The sequence below is a fragment of the Aulonocara stuartgranti genome (genome assembly GCF_965226115.1).
Source record: "Aulonocara stuartgranti genome assembly, chromosome: 14".
Classification (NCBI taxonomy): Eukaryota; Metazoa; Chordata; class Actinopteri; order Cichliformes; family Cichlidae; genus Aulonocara; species Aulonocara stuartgranti.
This window is the reverse complement of record NC_138950.1, coordinates 16,558,412-16,575,923: the sequence shown is the minus strand read 5'-3', so window position 1 is coordinate 16,575,923 and position 17,512 is coordinate 16,558,412. Positions and strand designations below refer to the sequence as shown.

The following is a 17,512-nucleotide window of genomic DNA, read 5'->3' as shown; positions in this document are numbered from 1 at the left end:
CCACAATTCCCATATGAGCTCCAGTTTCATATCATCTGTTATGAAATGCAATATTATTATCCTCTTGGATGAACATAATGTAGCAAATTACACAGTGATCAAACTGACTGCTACTATATGTCAAGTGTGATGATGTATTGCTTTAATTAACACGTTTTCTTACAGTATTAAACGTTATCCTTATTGTTTAAAATAACATCTAGTGTGAGACAAATGTCACAGAGAATGTATCAAAAAATCTATAATTTTTTTATTTATATATTGATGATACATAAAGATTAAAGTTATAGAAAGCCACTGCTTTTATCAACATCTTTTCTTGTTTTTTAAATAAACCCTCATACTATTTTCTGTGAGTGAAAGTTACAGTTTTGGAATACATAATAAATATGGGTACAGAAGTGAAGGGCATGAAGAAATTCTATGAAAGATGTAATTAAAGATACATGGATTATTACATAATGTGCTCATGAAGGTGCTCTGATATCAAATTATCAACTGGTCTATTTTGTAGTCCATTTACATCACCCTAATTTATTCTGTACGTCACAAAAATGTAATGTTTACTTATTTTTACAGCCTTATTTTCATTTTTTTTTTAAATCTTGGAAGAGTACAAAAGTGTATGACATATTTTCCGTGTCACTTTTGCGGTCTCTGCTCTGTGAGCTCCTGTGTCCGTTATTCCACCTCTGGCTTTGCCATCTTAAAAAAAAAGTTTACATTATGTTTTTTTTTTTTCCTCATTTTCTAGACTATGAGAGCTGGGTGAGCTGTCTCCTTTAATGATGGTTTGGCTAAATGCCTTACATTTTTCCAGTTTATGAAGAATTGCATAAATAACATATCTTGAGGTGCACTTCTCTTGTGTTTTTTTTACACTTGTTTTGCTCTTTTTGAGCTCCTTAAAAGATTTACTTGAGTCGAGACTGCAGAAGTTGAGCAAGAACCTGAAAAGTGCATGTATCTATCATTTTTCTGAACTGCAGTTTCTTTTCTTTATATTTTATCCTGATGATTATTTTCATACATTCCACAAAATGTAAAAATAATAATAATAATAATATTAATAAAAAAATATCCATCACAGTTCTTTGGACATTAAGTATTATATGCTGTACTATCTTGTTATGTTAAACCAATCTGATGTCTACTGTCACAAAAAATCCTTACATTTAACAAGCTCCAACCAGATAACATTTTGCTTACATTAATGAAATAACATGTTGTAACGCTTGGTTTACTCTGTGTTTAAATTCCTGTAATTTACAGAAATATGCAGATAGAAGAGTACAATGTATTTATGAAATGCAATATGCAAAAGGGTCACTGGCAAGTCTCAAAATTCAGTTTATTTGTACATCCCAGTCTCACATATAGAGGTTCAAAGGGGTTCTTCTCTGTGAGGAGGATTAAATTGCCAGCAATTTGGGATTAAAGGGTTGAAGAGTGAGTAGGGACAGAGTAGCCAACTTTCAGACATATAAGAAGGTCCAAGATCATTTAGGATTTTATATACATATATGTAAGAGTCAGTCAAAAGTCAATGAGATGTGCTGTGAGATACTGGAAGCCAGTGTAGCTCTGCTAAAACTGGACTGATCTGCTCCCAGTTATTTTTTTTTCCTTTAGTTAATAACGTTGCAGGAGAGTTTTGGATAATCTTTTTGGGATGTCCAGAAAAAAAGAGCACAGCAGTTCCACTGGACATGAATACAAGAACAAGGTTTTTAGAGTCAGAGTATATCAGGAAGGGTTTTATCTTGGATGTATTCCTGAGATGTCTTACTGATGGAATTAATGTGAGGTTTAAAGCTCAAATCAGAATTTAAAACAACCCCACGACTTTTAACTTGTGGTTTTCCTCATACCCAGTGACTTGTAAGAGTATAATAAATTGATTATAAAAAAAGACTTATAAAAATGCTTATTTATTAATGTTTTTCATTAATCTGTATATTAACTGTGTGTAAAATGTCTATGTTACTTATCTGAGCTGTGCAGAGCTTTATAGTGCCTTTTGGCTTTTTTTAATTATTTTTTTGTTTGGGTGAGGGCACTTCATGTTTCATTTTTGAAATTAGAAGGATGAAGACAAAGCACTGATAAACAGAAAGTGAATACTTATCTCCATCAAGTGGTCAGAGACTTCACTCCGGATGTATTTTTGCTTCTGCTGCTGCAGGTGAGGCCTGTTGCTCCATATCTGCTAAAAAAAAAAAATGCTTATTTTCAAACGTACGTAAGTAGTAAAATTCAAATAGCGACAGCCCTCAAACTTAAAGTGACGGTCACTGGCTGTCATTTATAGTCATTCACTGAACAAAGAATCAGGTTTTGGTTACCTGAATGGACATCAAAACTGGGCTCCACTGTGAGGCTGTAGAAAGGCATGGACTTATCCAAACCAATCAGCAAAGGTTAGGTTATATGAGTGTCATTATTGCATATGAACAATCAGCAGTGGCCTGGAGCAGTTCAAACAATGATGTGTGGTTTTTTTTCACATCATTCAAAAAAAGAAAAAAAAGTAACCCAGTTAAATACAAAATGCAGTTTACATTATTTATGACTAAATTATTAAATTCATCAATGGAAAAACTATTCAAACCTACCTGAACCTGTGTGAAAAAATAACTACACCCTAAACCTTTATTGTGTTGTGCCACCCCTCGACAGCAAGAACTGCAATGGAGCATTTGTGATAACTGCAATGAATCATTCACATCACTGTGGAGGAGTTTTGTCTCACCCTTCTTTGGAGAAGTGTTTTAAATCAGCCAAAATTGAGGGTTTTCAAGCATACACAGCCTTGTTCAAGGTCATGCAAAAGCTTCTCAATAGGATTTAAGCCCAGACTTTGACAAGGCTATTCCAAAACCTTCATTTCATTATTTTTGAGCCATTCAGAGGTGGATTTGCTGGTGTTTTGCTAAATAACCTAAGTATGTATATCTATATGTAATGGGACTCAAACCTTCCAAGTAATTCTCCCTTTGTCTCATCGCGCTACAAAATATTTTGCCAAAAGTCTTGGAGATCATCCAGATATTTTTTGTCAAAGACGCAATGAGCCTTATTCAGCAGTGGTTTTCTCCCTATAACTCTCCCATGGATGCCCTTTTATTACCCAGTCTCTTTCTCATTGTTGAATCATGAACTCTGACATTAACTGATTCAAGTGATGCCTGCAGTACTTTAGATGTTATTCTGGGTCTTTTGTGATCACCTGGATGTGTTGATGCACTCATGCAGTGGTTTTAGTAGGCTGGGCAGTTCTGTGAAGTTTCACCACTTGGTAACTTTTTCCAGACAGATAGATGTCAAAGACGTTCTTGAGGCTTTTTTGAGTGTGGCATGACGTGTTGCTTTCTGAGATCATTTATCCTTCTTCACTTTGTCAGACAGTGAAAAAGATTCTTTTAAGTGATTTCTTGATTCAACCAGTCTGGAAGAAATCCTGGCTGGGTGTGGCTGACTCAGCTTTCCAGAAATGTGGTTTATGGGGAATGACACAGGCTAACAGAGAGAAAGACAACCATTTACGTCTTTGGCTAATGTTAGAATTTGTTTGATGATCTAAAATATGTAAGTCAGAAAATATACAAATAAAAAATAACTCAGGAAGGGGGCACATACTTTTTCACAGCAATGCAACATAAAAACAGCAATGTCATGTAGCATGCTCAAGTAAAACTCTAGGTTTGATTATTTTTCTTAATTCATGCATTTTTGATTTTCCTATAAATAATTAAAGCAAACATCACCTGATGTTGGCAGTGATTTGTGTGATTTTCCGGTCTTCGTCGCTCTCTAGCGTCCCAGACTGAAAACTTTCCGACCGAAATGTTTCCGGATCCGCCGGAAGTTGGGGACCTTTCTGCATGCGGTTGACGTCACCACACAGTCGTGAACATGGCGTCCGTGACAACAGGTGAGAGCACAAAGGCCCGGCTAGCCGGTGTTAACAAATGGTTGATTTAAATTATTTCAGCAGTACTTCGTCAGATATTAACACTGGCACCTCGTCTTTAATGTTTACGAGCGTTTGGGTTCACAGCGATCCCCGCGGAACAGCTTTTATTCGCGGCTACTGGAGCCGCTCACACAATGCTAACACAGAGTGCTAGGACAAACAACCGTGTTACTGAGTTTTGTGTCGCTCTCTGAAATGTGTGATTTAATCTTTAGTGGGAAAACAATCGTAAGGGGGAACTGTGTCCTAGATTAGTGGCCAGTTTAACCTCTGAATCGTCCAACTTGTCTCGCCGCTAATGCTAACGTTAGCCTACCAGCTCCGGGTCATCTACCACTCCGCTTTGTCCTCAATCTGTTAAAACTAAATGATTTTTAAATAGTCTATCTCTGATTTGCTTCTAAGTGCTATGCCAGTTTATTCGCCGTCCGTGTCTCCGCGTGGCCGAGTTTCACGTCGGGTATAGCCATTGTTGTGGCAGCTGTTGTGCTTCCTTCACAGTTTATCTGCTCCTGCAGCCACAGGACGGTTCAAATGTGGGGTTATAAATAACCTCCAGCTGGTCACGGTCAGCATGTATTAGACATCAGTATGCTGCTGTCTCTGATGGTTTATGTCTCCCGCTGGCGTCTTGTTACACTATAGTATTACTTTGAACAGTCCCACATTACACTTAGTGTGATCACAGCCTGTGGAATTCGTGGGCAACTTGGCCAGGAGTTTTGGTTATTGCTGTTGTCTTTTGGTTCCCAATTTTTCTGTTCTTAACAAAAGAAAACTGGAGCAGTGACACTGTAGACTTTAAAAAATCAACAAGTAAAGAACTCATTACTTGCAACTGTAGTTGTGGCATTGTTTATTTATAAAGACCCGTGTTTGATTCTGCTTAAGTTGTTTGGTGGTTAATGTTTCAACCTTTCCATTTTTCTTTTAAGCCACCTCAGAGTGGATTCAGTTTTTTAAGGATGCAGGGATCCCAGCTGGTCTGGCTGTCACATATGCTGTTTCCTTCGTAGACAACAGGTAAAGACATTTTGGCCTCGTGAACACATTCATGCTGTGATCATGTGCACTTTATTAATGCTCTCATTGTTTGTCCTGATTGTTTAATCCTCGGCAGAATTCAGAAGAACATGTTAATGGACCTCAGTAAAGACATCATGATGGACCTCGGCATTACTGTAATTGGGGACATCATTGCCATTCTTAAACATGCCAAGCAGGTCTACAGGCAGGTGAGCCAGACTTGATCTTTTAATGTTATGAAAAGCTGAAAATTATTCACTGTTAACAATTGTGTTTGTCCAGAAGTCTACAGACAATATAATCGTGTACTGATTTAAAATAGCCACGCCTATATGCTAGCGCTAGGGTTTATTTTAAAATTACAGCATTAGGTGCAGATTTCACTCAACACTTTGTTTTCCTGCTCTGTTTTCTAAGGACATGTGCAAAATGGCAACTGAGGCCATCTCATCAGGACAGACCAGTGTTCAAGCTGAGCTCAGAAGAACTGCCAACACCCGTAAGTAATGACATGTTAATTTATTTTGTAAAGTATGAGCCTTTATTAGAAGTCAAAAGAGCTTCAAAGAAAAGCGTCTGGACTTCTTTAAGTTGCTTGAAGATGTTTCACCTCTCATCCGAGAAGCTTCTTCAGTTCTAAGGTCAAATGGTGGGAAAGGATAATGGAAGCACTCAAAACATGCGGCTATCCTAATTGGGCATTCATAAAGTCAGCAAAGAGGCACAGAAAAGAAGACCAGACACCAGCGAGGGAGGATAAGAAGGACAGACACAACAACATTGTCATCCCCTATGTAGCCGGTGTATCAGAGAAACTCAGGAGAGTTTTCTCCAAGCATGACATCCCAGTGCATTTCAGACCCAGCAACACGCTCAGACAAAAACTGGTTCACCCGAAAGACAAAACGCCTAAACACAGACTTAACAATGTGGTGTATGCTGTACAGTGCAGCGAGGAATGCCCAGACCTCTACATTGGAGAGACCAAACAGCCACTTCACAAGCGCATGGCACAACACAGAAGAGCCACCTCCACAGGACAAGACTCAGCAGTCCATCTGCATCTTAAGGACAAAGGACACTCTTTCGAGGATGCCAATGTTCACATTTTGGACAGAGAGGACAGATGGTTTGAAAGAGGAGTGAAAGAAGCCATCTATGTCCACTGTGAGCGACCATCTTTGAACAGAGGCGGGGGTTTACGACACCAACTCTCTGCCATCTATAATCCAGTTTTGAGTTCCCTCCCCAGACGTCTTAACGCCCACTCACATCCTGGGCCATCTGACCTCAGGAATTCGCATGATAAGATGGGGTCAGGTTTCACAATGAGCTCACCCGAAACTCTGGCTGATTGGGACCCACACCCAGTTTCACACCTTGGCTCAGGCGATTAGAGGATCATCAGGAGGTCCTTTTGTCCCTCTGTGGGGGGAAACTCCCACTAGGTTTATATCTGGGACTCCCCACCATTTGACCTTAGAACTGAAGAAGCTTCTCGGATGAGAGGTGAAACATCTTCAAGTAACTTAAAGAAGTCCAGACGCTTTTCTTTGCAAGCTCCTTTGACTACGATGACCACACACACACACACACACACACACACACACACACACACACACACACACACACACACACGTAGGAAAATATTTAGTATACACATCCAGAAATGCATACACTATTATATATTGTACATATATTTATTAGTTTCAGGTTGGCCATTCTTGTATTTTGCTCGTTTGTGTTGTTGTGTTTGCACATCTCTGTTGCTTGTGGGGCTCGCACACAAGAATTTCACTCGCATGTGCTGTGCCAGTGTGCCTGCACATGTGATGTGACAATAAAAAGTGATTTGATTTGATTTGGATGACTGAGAACTTTCATAGACTTTATTAGAAGTGTTCAGATTTTCTTTGAGTTTTTGTTCTAACTGGAGTTAAATGGCCGACATTTGTTCAGCGGTGAGCAAAATTTTCCAGCAGTAAGTTCTGGTTGTATCGAAATCACTCAAGTCACTATGGAGGTCAGACAGTGACCCAGCTGTTTGACCCATTAATGAGCCAGGCCAGAGGCATTATGAATCATCTATTCCACTGTAATGTGGTATGTCAGCGGGAATTACGCACACATCTATGTGCGTAATCATTTCACCTGCCATGATTCAGAACTGAAGAAGCAAATGTAATCAGGCGGTTGAAGCTGTTTACGTTAAGGAAAAGATGACCTAACGAGTGAAAGATCCGGAGTTCGACCTCAGGAGGAGACGCACATTCCTTTGGGGTTGCTTCAGAATGGCAACCAGTTTAAAAACACTGCCAAATCAAACATGTGGAGCTGCCTGCTGCAGCGACCCCTTGTGAAAAAGGGAACAGCCAAAAATGGCTTTGTAGTGTTCAACATGTTATTTTTGGATTCACCAAGAGAGGAGAGCAGACTTTTACTGGCCCAAAAAGTCCCCAAAATAACCTTATCTTAGGGTTGCTTTAACTTTAGCTTTCGGTCCAGGGCCAAAAGTCTTTTCTTTTCCTTAATTCTTCCAGAATCAGAAAGGGTTTTATTGCCAAATGTTGAGCAGGTTTACAACATTAGGAAATTGCTGCGGTGCTTCAGTGCAAACATACTGTCATAAATTACGCTTAAACAGACATGAAAAATAAATAAAAAAATAAAAAAATAAGAATAAGAATTATTCTTATAGGTAAGTAGATAGGTATATACATGAGTGCAGGTGGTGTTCAGTGCCAAACATGGAATGATGCTGTGAACACAGCGTAGGGTCATGTGTTAGTGGCGGGGACAGTCATATGGTTATTGTTCATGTGTCCAACAGCAGAGGGGAAGAAACTGTTCTTATGGCGAGAGGTTCTGGTGCGAATGGACCGGAGCCTCCTGCCTGAGGGGAGCAGGTCAAACAGACTGTGTCCAGGGTGAGAAGGGTCAGCTGTGATCCGAGCTGCACGCCCCAGTGTCCTGGAGGTGTACAGGTCCTGCAGAGATGGGAGTCTGCAGCCAATCACCTTCTCAGCAGAGCGCACAACACGCTGCAGTCTCTGTTTGTCCCTGATAGTGGCTCCAGCGTACCACACGGTGATGGAGGAGGTGAGGATGGACTCGATGATTGCAGTGTAGAATTGCATCATCGTCCGTGTTGGCAGGTTGAATTTCTTCAGCTGCCTCAGGAAGTACATCCTCTGCTGGGCTTTCTTGATGACGGAGGTGATGGTGGGCTCCCACTTCAGGTCCTGGGTGATGGTGGTACCCAGGAAGCGGAATGAGTCCACAGAGGTGATGGGGGTGTCAGTCAGGATGATGGGGGGGAGTGGAGCTGTGTGCTTCCTGAAGTCCACAATAATCTCCACTGTCTTCTGGGCATTCAGCACCAGGTTGTTGTGGCTGCACCAGGACACCAGACGTTCAACCTCCCTCCTGTAGGCGTCCGAGATGAGTCCAATAACGGTGGTGTCATCTGCAAACTTGATTAGCTTGACAGAATGGTGGGTGGAGGTGCAGCAGTTAGTATACAGGGAGAAGAGCAGAGGAGAAAGAACACAGCCCTGAGGGGAGCCGGTGCTGATGGTCCGGGAGTCCGAGACATTCTTTCCCAGCCTCACATGCTGCTTCCTGTCCGTCAGGAAGTCAGTGATCCACCGGCAGATGGGATCAGGCACATTCATCTGGGAAAGCTTGCCTCGGAGATGGTCTGGAAGGATGGTGTTGAAGGCAGAGCTGAAGTCCACAAACAGGATCCTGGCGTAGGTTCCTGGGGAGTCCAGATGCTGCAGGATGAAGTGTAGGGCCATGTTGATGGCGTCGTCTACAGACCTGTTGGCTCTGTATGCAAACTGCAGGGGGTCCAGGAGGGGGGCCGTGAGGGTCTTGAGGTAGGAGAGAACCAGGCGCTCAAAAGACTTCATGACCACAGATGTCAGAGCCACGGGTCTGTAGTCATTTAGTCCAGTGATCCTAGGTTTCTTGGGGACAGGGATTATGGTAGAGGACTTGAAGCAGGCAGGCACATGACATGCCTGCAGTGAGGAGTTGAAGATGCCAGAAAACACTGGGGCCAGCTCGTTTGCACAGTGTCTGAGGGTGGCAGGAGACACACCGTCTGGGCCAGGAGCTTTCCGAACATTCACTCTTAAACTGCTTCCTCACACCTGCTTCATGAATATGAAGAGTTGTGGTGGGAGGAGGTGGTGTGAAATCCTCTTTTGTGTGGAGTGAGGAGGGGGGTGTTGTAGGTGAAGTGTTAGAAGGTGGTGATGGCTCTATGGAGGGGGGAGAGGTGGGGGAATGAGTGTCCAAAGTGTCTCTATTGTTGGGGCCGTTGGAGGTGTGAAGGCTGCCTGATGGCTCGTCAAAACGGCAGTAAAAGTCGTTGAGGGTGTTGGCTAAGAGCAAGTCATCAGTGGAGTGGGGGGTTTTAGGCTTGTAGTTGGTGATATTCCTAAAACCTTTCCACACAGAGGCCGAGTCATTCTCTGAGATCTGCTGCTGCATCTTCTCAGAGTGCTGATGTTTAGCAACGTCCACTTCTTTAGTGAACCTGTACTTGGCCTCTCTGTAGCAGTCCTTGTCTCCGCTTCTGAACGCCTTTCTCTTTTCCAGCCACAGCTTTTTGAGTTTAGGAGTAAACCAGGGTTTGTCATTGTTATAACTCACCCTGGTGCGTGATGGCACAATGCTGTCCTCACAGAAGTGGATATAGGAGGTGACAGTGTCCGTAAACTCGTCCAAGCTGTTAGAAGCAGCCTTCATTGTGTCCCAGTCTGTAGACTCCAAACACGTGCGAAGCTCCTCCACAGCCTCGTTGCTCCACAGTTTTTTTTGTCCTCACGACAGGTTTGGAGAGCTTCAGCCTCTGTCTGTACGCGGGGATTAGGTGGATCATGACGTGGTCAGAAAGTCCGAGTGAAGCGCGGGGCACCGCACGATAGGCCCCGCTGATCGTACTGTAACAGTGATCCAATGTCCTCTCCTCTCTGGTCGGGCATTTAATATACTGCTTGTATTTGGGAAGCTCATGGCTCAGATTGGCTTTGTTAAAGTCCCCAAGAGCAATGATGAGAGAGTCCGGGAATGTCCGCTCCATGTGCAGTATCTGCTCCGCGAGTGCGCACTGAGCTGCCTGCACATCTGCATCTGGCGGGATGTAAACAGCGGCCAGGATGAATGAAGCAAACTCCCGCGGAGAATAAAACGGTTTGCAGTGAATAAAAAGGTATTCCAGAGAGGAAGAGCAGTGCTGAGCAATCACTGTCACATCTGTGCACCAGCCACTATTAATGTAGAAGCAGACACCTCCACCTTTGGTCTTACCAGAGAGAGAGGCCTGCCGGTCCGCGCGCAGCAGATGAAAGCCCTCCAGCTTGAGCGCGCAGTCCGGGATGTCCTCGCAGAGCCACGACTCCGTAAAACATAAGACACAGGAGGAGGCAAAGTCTCTGTTCATGCTTCTCATCAGGGCCAGCTCGTCTATCTTATTGCTGAGTGAGCGTACATTGGAAAGGAAGATCCCAGGAAGAGCAGTTCGCAGTCCACGTCTCCTCAGACGCACGAGTGCGCCGGCTCGCTTTCCTCTCTTTCAGCGTCTCACTTTCCTGATCAGAGTCTGCAGTAAATCTGCCGCAGATGCGACAAATATTGGAAGTAAATCCACAGGTGTTGTAGTCCTGTAGTTAAGAAGCTCTTCTCTGGTGTAAGAATATCCAGAGGAGTGCCCAGACACAGAAGTTATGCACAAAAACAAAACAGAAGTAACGCACTGAAGTAACGCACTGAAGCACCAGGGCATCCATACGCGGTGCCTCATTTATTAAGATTTTCTTAAATTAGTATTCATCTCCCTCTGAACATTTTTCTGGTTACTCTTGTTTTGTGAAAGTGTGAATCCCATCCGTCTTTCACCTCTTTGGTACAAAATAAAGCGTATAGACTTAAGAAGTAAGATTGTAACAATCTTTTATTTTGTTCCTCAGCTGCGACACGCATGATAGCCAATGCTTTGAGCCATGACTCTCCACCAGCCACGCCAGCCCGCCGGCCTGACAACCGCCTCTCCGTCACAGTGTCCAACACGCAAGCAAACAAGAGTAACAAAGCAGGTAGATTAAATAAACGTATGTTTGTGTTTCACCCCATCCGTCCCCTGTTTCCTGTTTCCCTGAAGCCAGGAAAGCCCTCTTTTTACTCATGTTTGTTCCTTATGTGCTCCACAATTTGTTGTCAGTTATACGCCAACCAGCTGACGAGGGGAACGGTCTGCCTGTAGTGAAGCGTCGCCGCGTAACAGCTGAGATGGAAGGCAAGTACATCATCAACATGCCCAAGGGCACCACTCCTCGCACACGCCGAATCCTGGCCCAGCAGGCCAAGAAAGGTAGGCCTGATGAGGTGGCCTCACCAACAGCTCGCCTAACTAACGCGTTACTCACAACAACTAATCAAACCTGAAGCTCTAATGAGTCTCCCTCCTAAAAATTACAACTATTGATCAGGTGCTGATGATCAGAGTCTGTTTGACCCTCACCGTCTGCCCTTGTTTTTACTAATCCTGCTCATTCTGCCAATAAAATTCCCCCTCACACTTCTTTTTTTTCCCCCGTTTGTCTCACATTAACCAAATTTTACTTCTTTTTGCTCTTCTGATTTTTCCTCCCTGGCATGAGCTTGCATTTGGATTGTGTTACAGATCAGTCATTCAGCTTCAAGACATTTTCTCTAAATTTATGAAGGAAATGTCACTTTTATACCTGTAAAAGCTGCAGTGAAAATCATGCTTTCATGATAAATGTACCGACACAATCTAACAAACCACCGCAGCCCATTGAACTCACCGGAAAATCAAGTTTGCAGCTTAGAAGAATGGTGTACTCCAGATAGAGTAATTATTAGCAATTGGGTGTAACTCCTTTCTGTGACAAGACCAGGTCAGTGTTGGCACACGTTTCAATGCCTTTTTTGAGGCAGCTTTTTTGTCTGGTTCGGTTACTTTGCGGCGTTTACAGTTGTTGCAAATGCTTCCTGTGGGATTTACCACCACTGAATCAAGCTTTCCACCACCTGAAGCGATATGGCCACACAGCCAACAGGAACGCCCTTTCAAAGAAAGGCTTCAGAGTCTGAAAACAGAAGAAGTCTATTGTTTCCTTTCACACCACTTAAGTTAACTTGGGATGTTTGCCAGTGTCTACTGCCTATCCCAGCTTTAACTGGTTTGTCATGTTAGCAATTAAAGTAAAAGAGGTTTTTTTTAGCTGACTTAAAACAACAGGAGTTGATCAAAATATTTTTCTAGGCAGATACAGATACTGTTAAAATTTACATTTACATTGTTGTAGGCAAGAAAAAAACAAATCAAATGTTTGTTTCAGTCTAATCAGTGTGACTTTAGTTAGAGTTTTCAAAATAAAAGCAAAAATTCTCAACATATTACATGTATGGAGAATACTGTCAAAATTTCCAACATGTAATTTTTAATATTTTGTGTAAACATTCAGAAGCACATAGGCTACATTTTGCACAATCGAATAAGTCATACACCGACTATAACAACGCTCAATACAAATTCATGGCAGAATAACAGAAACTGAGCAAAGGTAAACTAACAGACTTTAAAGAACAACTACAGAGCGGTGGTACTGACAAATATTTCTTCACCTTCTCTCTTCCACTGTAATCTGTATGTTGCAGAGCTTCTTTACTTTTTTGCTGATTAGTTTTGTTGGAAAAAAATATTTATTTTGCTTATTTGCTCTTCTCTTCATGAAGGTTTGAAACGCACGTCTGTGTTTGCGAGACTCGGAGCTGAATCGAAGGCGGATACGACAACAGGCGGTAACAAGGTGAGACCTGTCGATGTACATTAACAGCGTTCTGCATCTTAAAGATGAGTTCTGAGCTCATAGCGCTCATATTTTTGCAGCCGACCGGCGTGTTCAGCCGCCTCGACAGAGGGGAAGAAGCTGCAGACGAGCAGAGAGCTGGAAACGCAGGTGAAAACGAGGACGACAGCGATGGAGAAGGCTCTGTCCTCCAGTATGCTGGCGTCCTCAAGAAACCTCCTTCTCTCCAGAAGAAAGAGTCTGCGATAAAAGCGCCCCCCATCACCCTGCGGCGCCTCGGCGGCAAATTCAAACTACCTCCCTCTGATACACCCACCTCCTCCTCACCTTCCCCGAATGGTCTCCCCCCTGCTAAGATTAGTGTTCTTCAGAGACTGGGCAAGCCCCCCGCAACACACTCAAACACCAGTGTGTCGCAGACACCCGCTGACACACAGGACAACAGAGTGACCAGCACCAGATCCCGAGCCCAGGAGAGGACGACTGTAGCAAGCTCCAAGGTGAGCAGCAGCACCGGAGGAGCTGGAATGGGAGGAGAGTCCGCTGGGGCCCAGATGGACGTTAAAGCTATCAGTGTTTTCAAGAGACTGGGCAGTAAGAGAACCTAACGCACTCACCCCACCACCACCCAAAAAATACTATTTCTTTACACTCTTTTTAAAGTTTGTATTGCCAACTTTTAGGATTTATCTTGCTGCAATATTTTTTGTTTTGTTTTTGTGTTTGGATAAATGACAAAGATTATCATTTACATTAAACTCATTATTCTTGCTGCCATTGGAAAAATGTTTACCGTTTAGTGTCCAAACCTATTATTTAAGGATTTATGGTCTGCATTTGTTAGCTTAAAGCATGAGCTTGACATACGCTACCCCCACCACACCCCATACGAGGATGCTGCTGCTGTCTACACTCCCTGAATGCCCCTGAATGAATAGTGAGGCTGTAGATAATGTTGTTTCTCCAAGAATAATTATGTAAGTGTTTTATTGATATTTGCCTGAACATGTAAAATGTACAGATTTTTGTTTTGTTTTATTATTTTTTTTATTTTTAAGTTGAATACACAGGACAGCAGTCAGACTAGTAAGGAGATGATAAGTTAAAGTTAATCTTCTAACCTTCACCTAAGAATTACCTCCTTTTCAAAGTATGAAAAGTGTCGATAACAAGCTTCTGAACTCAGACCCCGAACTTGTGAGAGGGGAAAGGAAAAAATTCAAACTATTAAACAGAACAACCTCGATGAACACTTGAATCTTTGGAAAGCAATGCACCTCCTCCTCCTCTTCTGTGCTTTGTGGAGTAGAAGTTGACACCTTCGAACTAAAGGCACCTTTTCTATCGTAGTACTGAACGTTTTCTATAACCACCTACTTGAAAGCCGACTCACTAGAATATTTCTGTTGTTTTTATGCAATGTATAGATTTGTTAGACTTCACACACACATATTTTTCTATGTGGACGTTCTTGTATCATGACGTATCCTTACAAAAGGAATTCAGCGATGCCATCGGGCCCAGCTCGATGTAGTCCACTCAAACCAGTGTTGCTCATTACTCCTGATGTACAGTTTTTGTCTGTCAGACTTCATGCCAGATCTTCGTTACATTGTAAATATTTTAAAATGCTTAGGATTTTTTTCCCTGTGTTTAAAGAATTAATATCTGGAAAACACACCGTGTTTTGTTCGTTCACTTCTCGTTAGTACATGGGGATCTACCGCAGCACCATTCATACATCCTCATCTCACTTCGCTCATCCTTTCCGAGGATGTGGTCTCAGTTATTGAAGGTGTTTTCATCAAAGTAAGCATCCGCTCCTCAAAAGGACATACAGCAAGAAAAGGGTTCAACTTCACTGAATATAAGCTGATTAGCCAGCTGCTGGTCTGTTTGGGAAACCGATGATGTTTCCACTGATCCATACATACATATTTTACATATTAAAAATGGTGAAGTTGAGCATATAACATTTAAAATTAGAGCAAGATAAATATTAGACTTCTTCATTTTAAATCTTTAGCAGCAATTTTCTCTCCTGATTTTTATTTACTTCATTGTTGTTCGTTCTGGTAGTTTAGACTATCAATCAAATAACTTCTAACCACTTGTAAAGATTTACAGGCAGCCAATGAAAGTGTGATCTGCTGTGACACTGTGGAAAAAACACAGATGAATGTTTTAGACACTGATACAGGGAGGATACTGCACACCGTGTCTTGTTAAAAATGTTTGAAATAAAATTGCCTTTAACTGGAGCCGTCAGTATGTGACAAGCAGCCATCAGAAGATGGTGCGCTGTGGTTATAAAGGGATGGACATGGTCAGCTAGAATACTCAAGTAGGTTGCAGCATTAAATTATGCTCAGTTGGTACTAAGGGGACCAAAATGTGCCAAAACAAATATCCCCCACACCATTACACCGGCAGCAGCCTGAACCATCGATACCTGGCAGGAAGGATCGAAATTCTCACTCTACCGTCGGAATGTCGCAGCAAAAATTACAACTCCTTAGACTAGGAAATGTTTCCTGGTCTAAAAAGTAGCCTGGCTATTTTCCTCTGACTTCTGATAGCAACAACGCCACGTTCAAAGTCAGTTGAATGTGGCGTGGTTGTTGTTGTCAGACCTTTTTTCCTCATTCTGATGCTCAGCTTGAACTTCAGCAGGTCATCTGGACCATGTCTACATGCCTAAATGCTATGAGTTGCTGCTACCTGATTCACTGATTAGATATTTGTACTAATGAGTCATTGAATAGATGTACCTCGTGAAGTGAAACTACATAAAAGTGAGCGTCTTGGTTTAATAAAAGTGAAGTGTGAATTGTTTGTCAGTTATTACAACACAAACAGAACACTCATTTTATCTTTAGTTAACTGTAATAAACTTGATTGTTTGGCAACCGTGAGAGCTGTCGTGCCTCAGGTGCTGCCCTTCTTTCCAATAAGCAGGAGTTCGAGGAGCGCTACAGGGTGTGCTGTGGATGCTTACTCCTGCTCTGTGGAGAAGATGGTGTGTGGGTTTTTTTTTACTTACTCTTGCAGACATGCCTCTGAGGCTGACTGCTGACTTCTAGGTTAACCACACGTCACATCAAACTAAGTGTAATTGACACTTTGTCCCCTTGAGGTCGCTCTGTCCCTCTTTCTCCCTCAGCCTCCTGCCGTTCGTCTCCATCTCCTTGAAAACCTTATCAGCTGAAGTCATCAGGCGCTCCGCTTGGTCCTGAAACGATTACAGGAACAATAGTTATAGTAAAAGCTGGATTTTATTGTGAGGACTGATCACTTCCAATCGTATTATTAATTGACCCTTGAAGAACGAGCCTCGGGCCTAAGAGTAGATAGTTTATAAGGCTATCTTTTTAAATATTTTGCCGAATAGTGTTTAAAATAAATAAACATGCAAATAAGTTGTTGTTTATTACTGACTGATAAAAGCATCTACTTTGCGGTTCATGCAGTTGTTATGGTTGATTTTAATGTGCCACATCACACTAAGAAATAATCGATTATGTCTGAATATTTCCACATTTTCTCTTTTTTCTTTCTTCTCCATTTTTCTCCATGTAAAATCCGAACTGCAGCAACGCCTCACGACTTCTCTTTTTTTCCCACAATGCTGCGCGGTAGGGGCTGTCGTGTGTGCGCTATCTGTGGTGCTGAAGCTGCGCGTGCCTCTGAGGTTGCTACCATACAAATCCACCCGAGCATCCTTCCGCGAGAGCTCCAGCAGCGAGGGATGGTTTGTGGTCGACGCTAGGAGAGATTCAGGATGTTTCTGCCAGCTCTGGTGATGTAATGCGTCTTTTTTCTGTATCTGCTGACGTTCTCCGGGTTATTTCTCGTTTTTTTCTGTAAGTGCTGCACACGGCAGACGCGCCTGAAAGCCCATTTTTCCCTCGGCTCGTCGTGTCTCCGGTGCCGCCGCCTGCCCTGCCTCCTTCGCCGCTCCGTCCTGCATCCTTTATGCACAGCACGCTGCTCCGGTCCTCCCCAACAAAGCACACCTTCGTGTCCGAGCACCATGGCCCGCTCCAGCCGCTTTCACTGAGAGACATGGAAGCCAAACAGCACCAGATAAAGAGCCTGAAAAGCTACCCGGAGACCGGCGGTCGGAGCCTGGCAGCGGCCGCCGGAGGAGACGGAGGAGGGGGGTATCGAGCCGGCTCAGCTGAAATGGAGATGGACTCGAAGATCCAGAAAGCCATCGAGTTCAAGGCGGAGGGCCATCGCTGCTACAAGGAGAAGAAGTTCCGGGAAGCGATAGGCAAGTACCACCGGGCGCTGCTGCAGCTCAAAGGGGTTCATGTCGTGGACGGCACTACGGGCTCCGAGGTCAACCTGCTCAGCCAAGCCGCGGCCAAGCTGACCGAGGAGCAGAGGAGAGCCGTGGAGAGCACCGAGATCGAGTGCTACGACAGCCTGACAGGTGACACGACCACAAACACACTAAAACTCAGAAACACCCAGACCCCTACTATTCTCCAAGTAGTGCTGACACCATTATTGGTTCCGGTTCACCGGGTTCACACAAGCTCCGGGGTGCAGTTGTGTCTCCAGGTGCTGGGATCAGCAGAGGCGGGCGAAACAACACTGGTGCTGAAATGGAGCATGGATGGTGTTTGTTTGTACGTTTTTTAATTGCACATACAAAAGT

At 43.2% G+C, this 17,512-nt stretch overlaps 2 protein-coding genes and 1 long non-coding RNA gene across 4 annotated transcripts in view; 2 read left to right on the top strand and 1 right to left on the bottom strand.

Moving 5' to 3' along the window:
• Positions 1-706: 706 nt before the first annotated feature.
• Positions 707-3,854, bottom strand: LOC309688026. Its single transcript, XR_014270936.1, has 2 exons — positions 3,768-3,854; positions 707-2,206 (listed from the first exon to the last, which is right to left on the bottom strand). It is a non-coding gene; the product is annotated as an uncharacterized lncRNA (long non-coding RNA).
• On the top strand, positions 3,847-15,676 carry cUnh19orf47 (chromosome Un C19orf47 homolog). Of its 2 annotated transcripts, none has more exons than XM_082503439.1 (8): positions 3,847-3,934; positions 4,912-4,999; positions 5,097-5,211; positions 5,420-5,501; positions 10,981-11,106; positions 11,232-11,306; positions 12,773-12,846; positions 12,927-15,676. In XM_082503439.1, the coding sequence occupies exons 1-8, from the start codon at positions 3,916-3,918 to the stop codon at positions 13,452-13,454; spliced, it is 1,107 nt and encodes a 368-aa protein (XP_082359565.1). In that variant the 5' UTR covers positions 3,847-3,915; the 3' UTR covers positions 13,455-15,676. The 2 variants fall into 2 exon arrangements, with proteins under 2 accessions (XP_082359565.1, XP_082359564.1); XM_082503438.1 differs by having other exon boundaries at positions 11,232-11,381.
• Positions 15,677-16,496: 820 nt separating this feature from the next.
• The window catches only part of ttc9b (tetratricopeptide repeat domain 9B), a 35,068-nt gene continuing 34,052 nt past the window's right edge, over positions 16,497-17,512 (top strand). The window contains exon 1 of the mRNA XM_082504008.1: positions 16,497-17,284. Within this exon, the coding sequence (XP_082360134.1) occupies positions 16,822-17,284 (463 nt within the window). The 5' untranslated portion in view covers positions 16,497-16,821. The remainder of the gene's footprint in view (positions 17,285-17,512) is intronic.

Excerpts from the sequence above, each read along its gene's own strand:
- cUnh19orf47 (XM_082503438.1), top strand. Across the intron at positions 5,502-10,980 it reads CAGAAGAACTGCCAACACCC|CTGCGACACGCATGATAGCC; the intron begins GTAAGTAATGAC and ends TTTGTTCCTCAG. Across the intron at positions 11,382-12,772 it reads GGCCCAGCAGGCCAAGAAAG|GTTTGAAACGCACGTCTGTG; the intron begins GTAGGCCTGATG and ends CTCTTCATGAAG.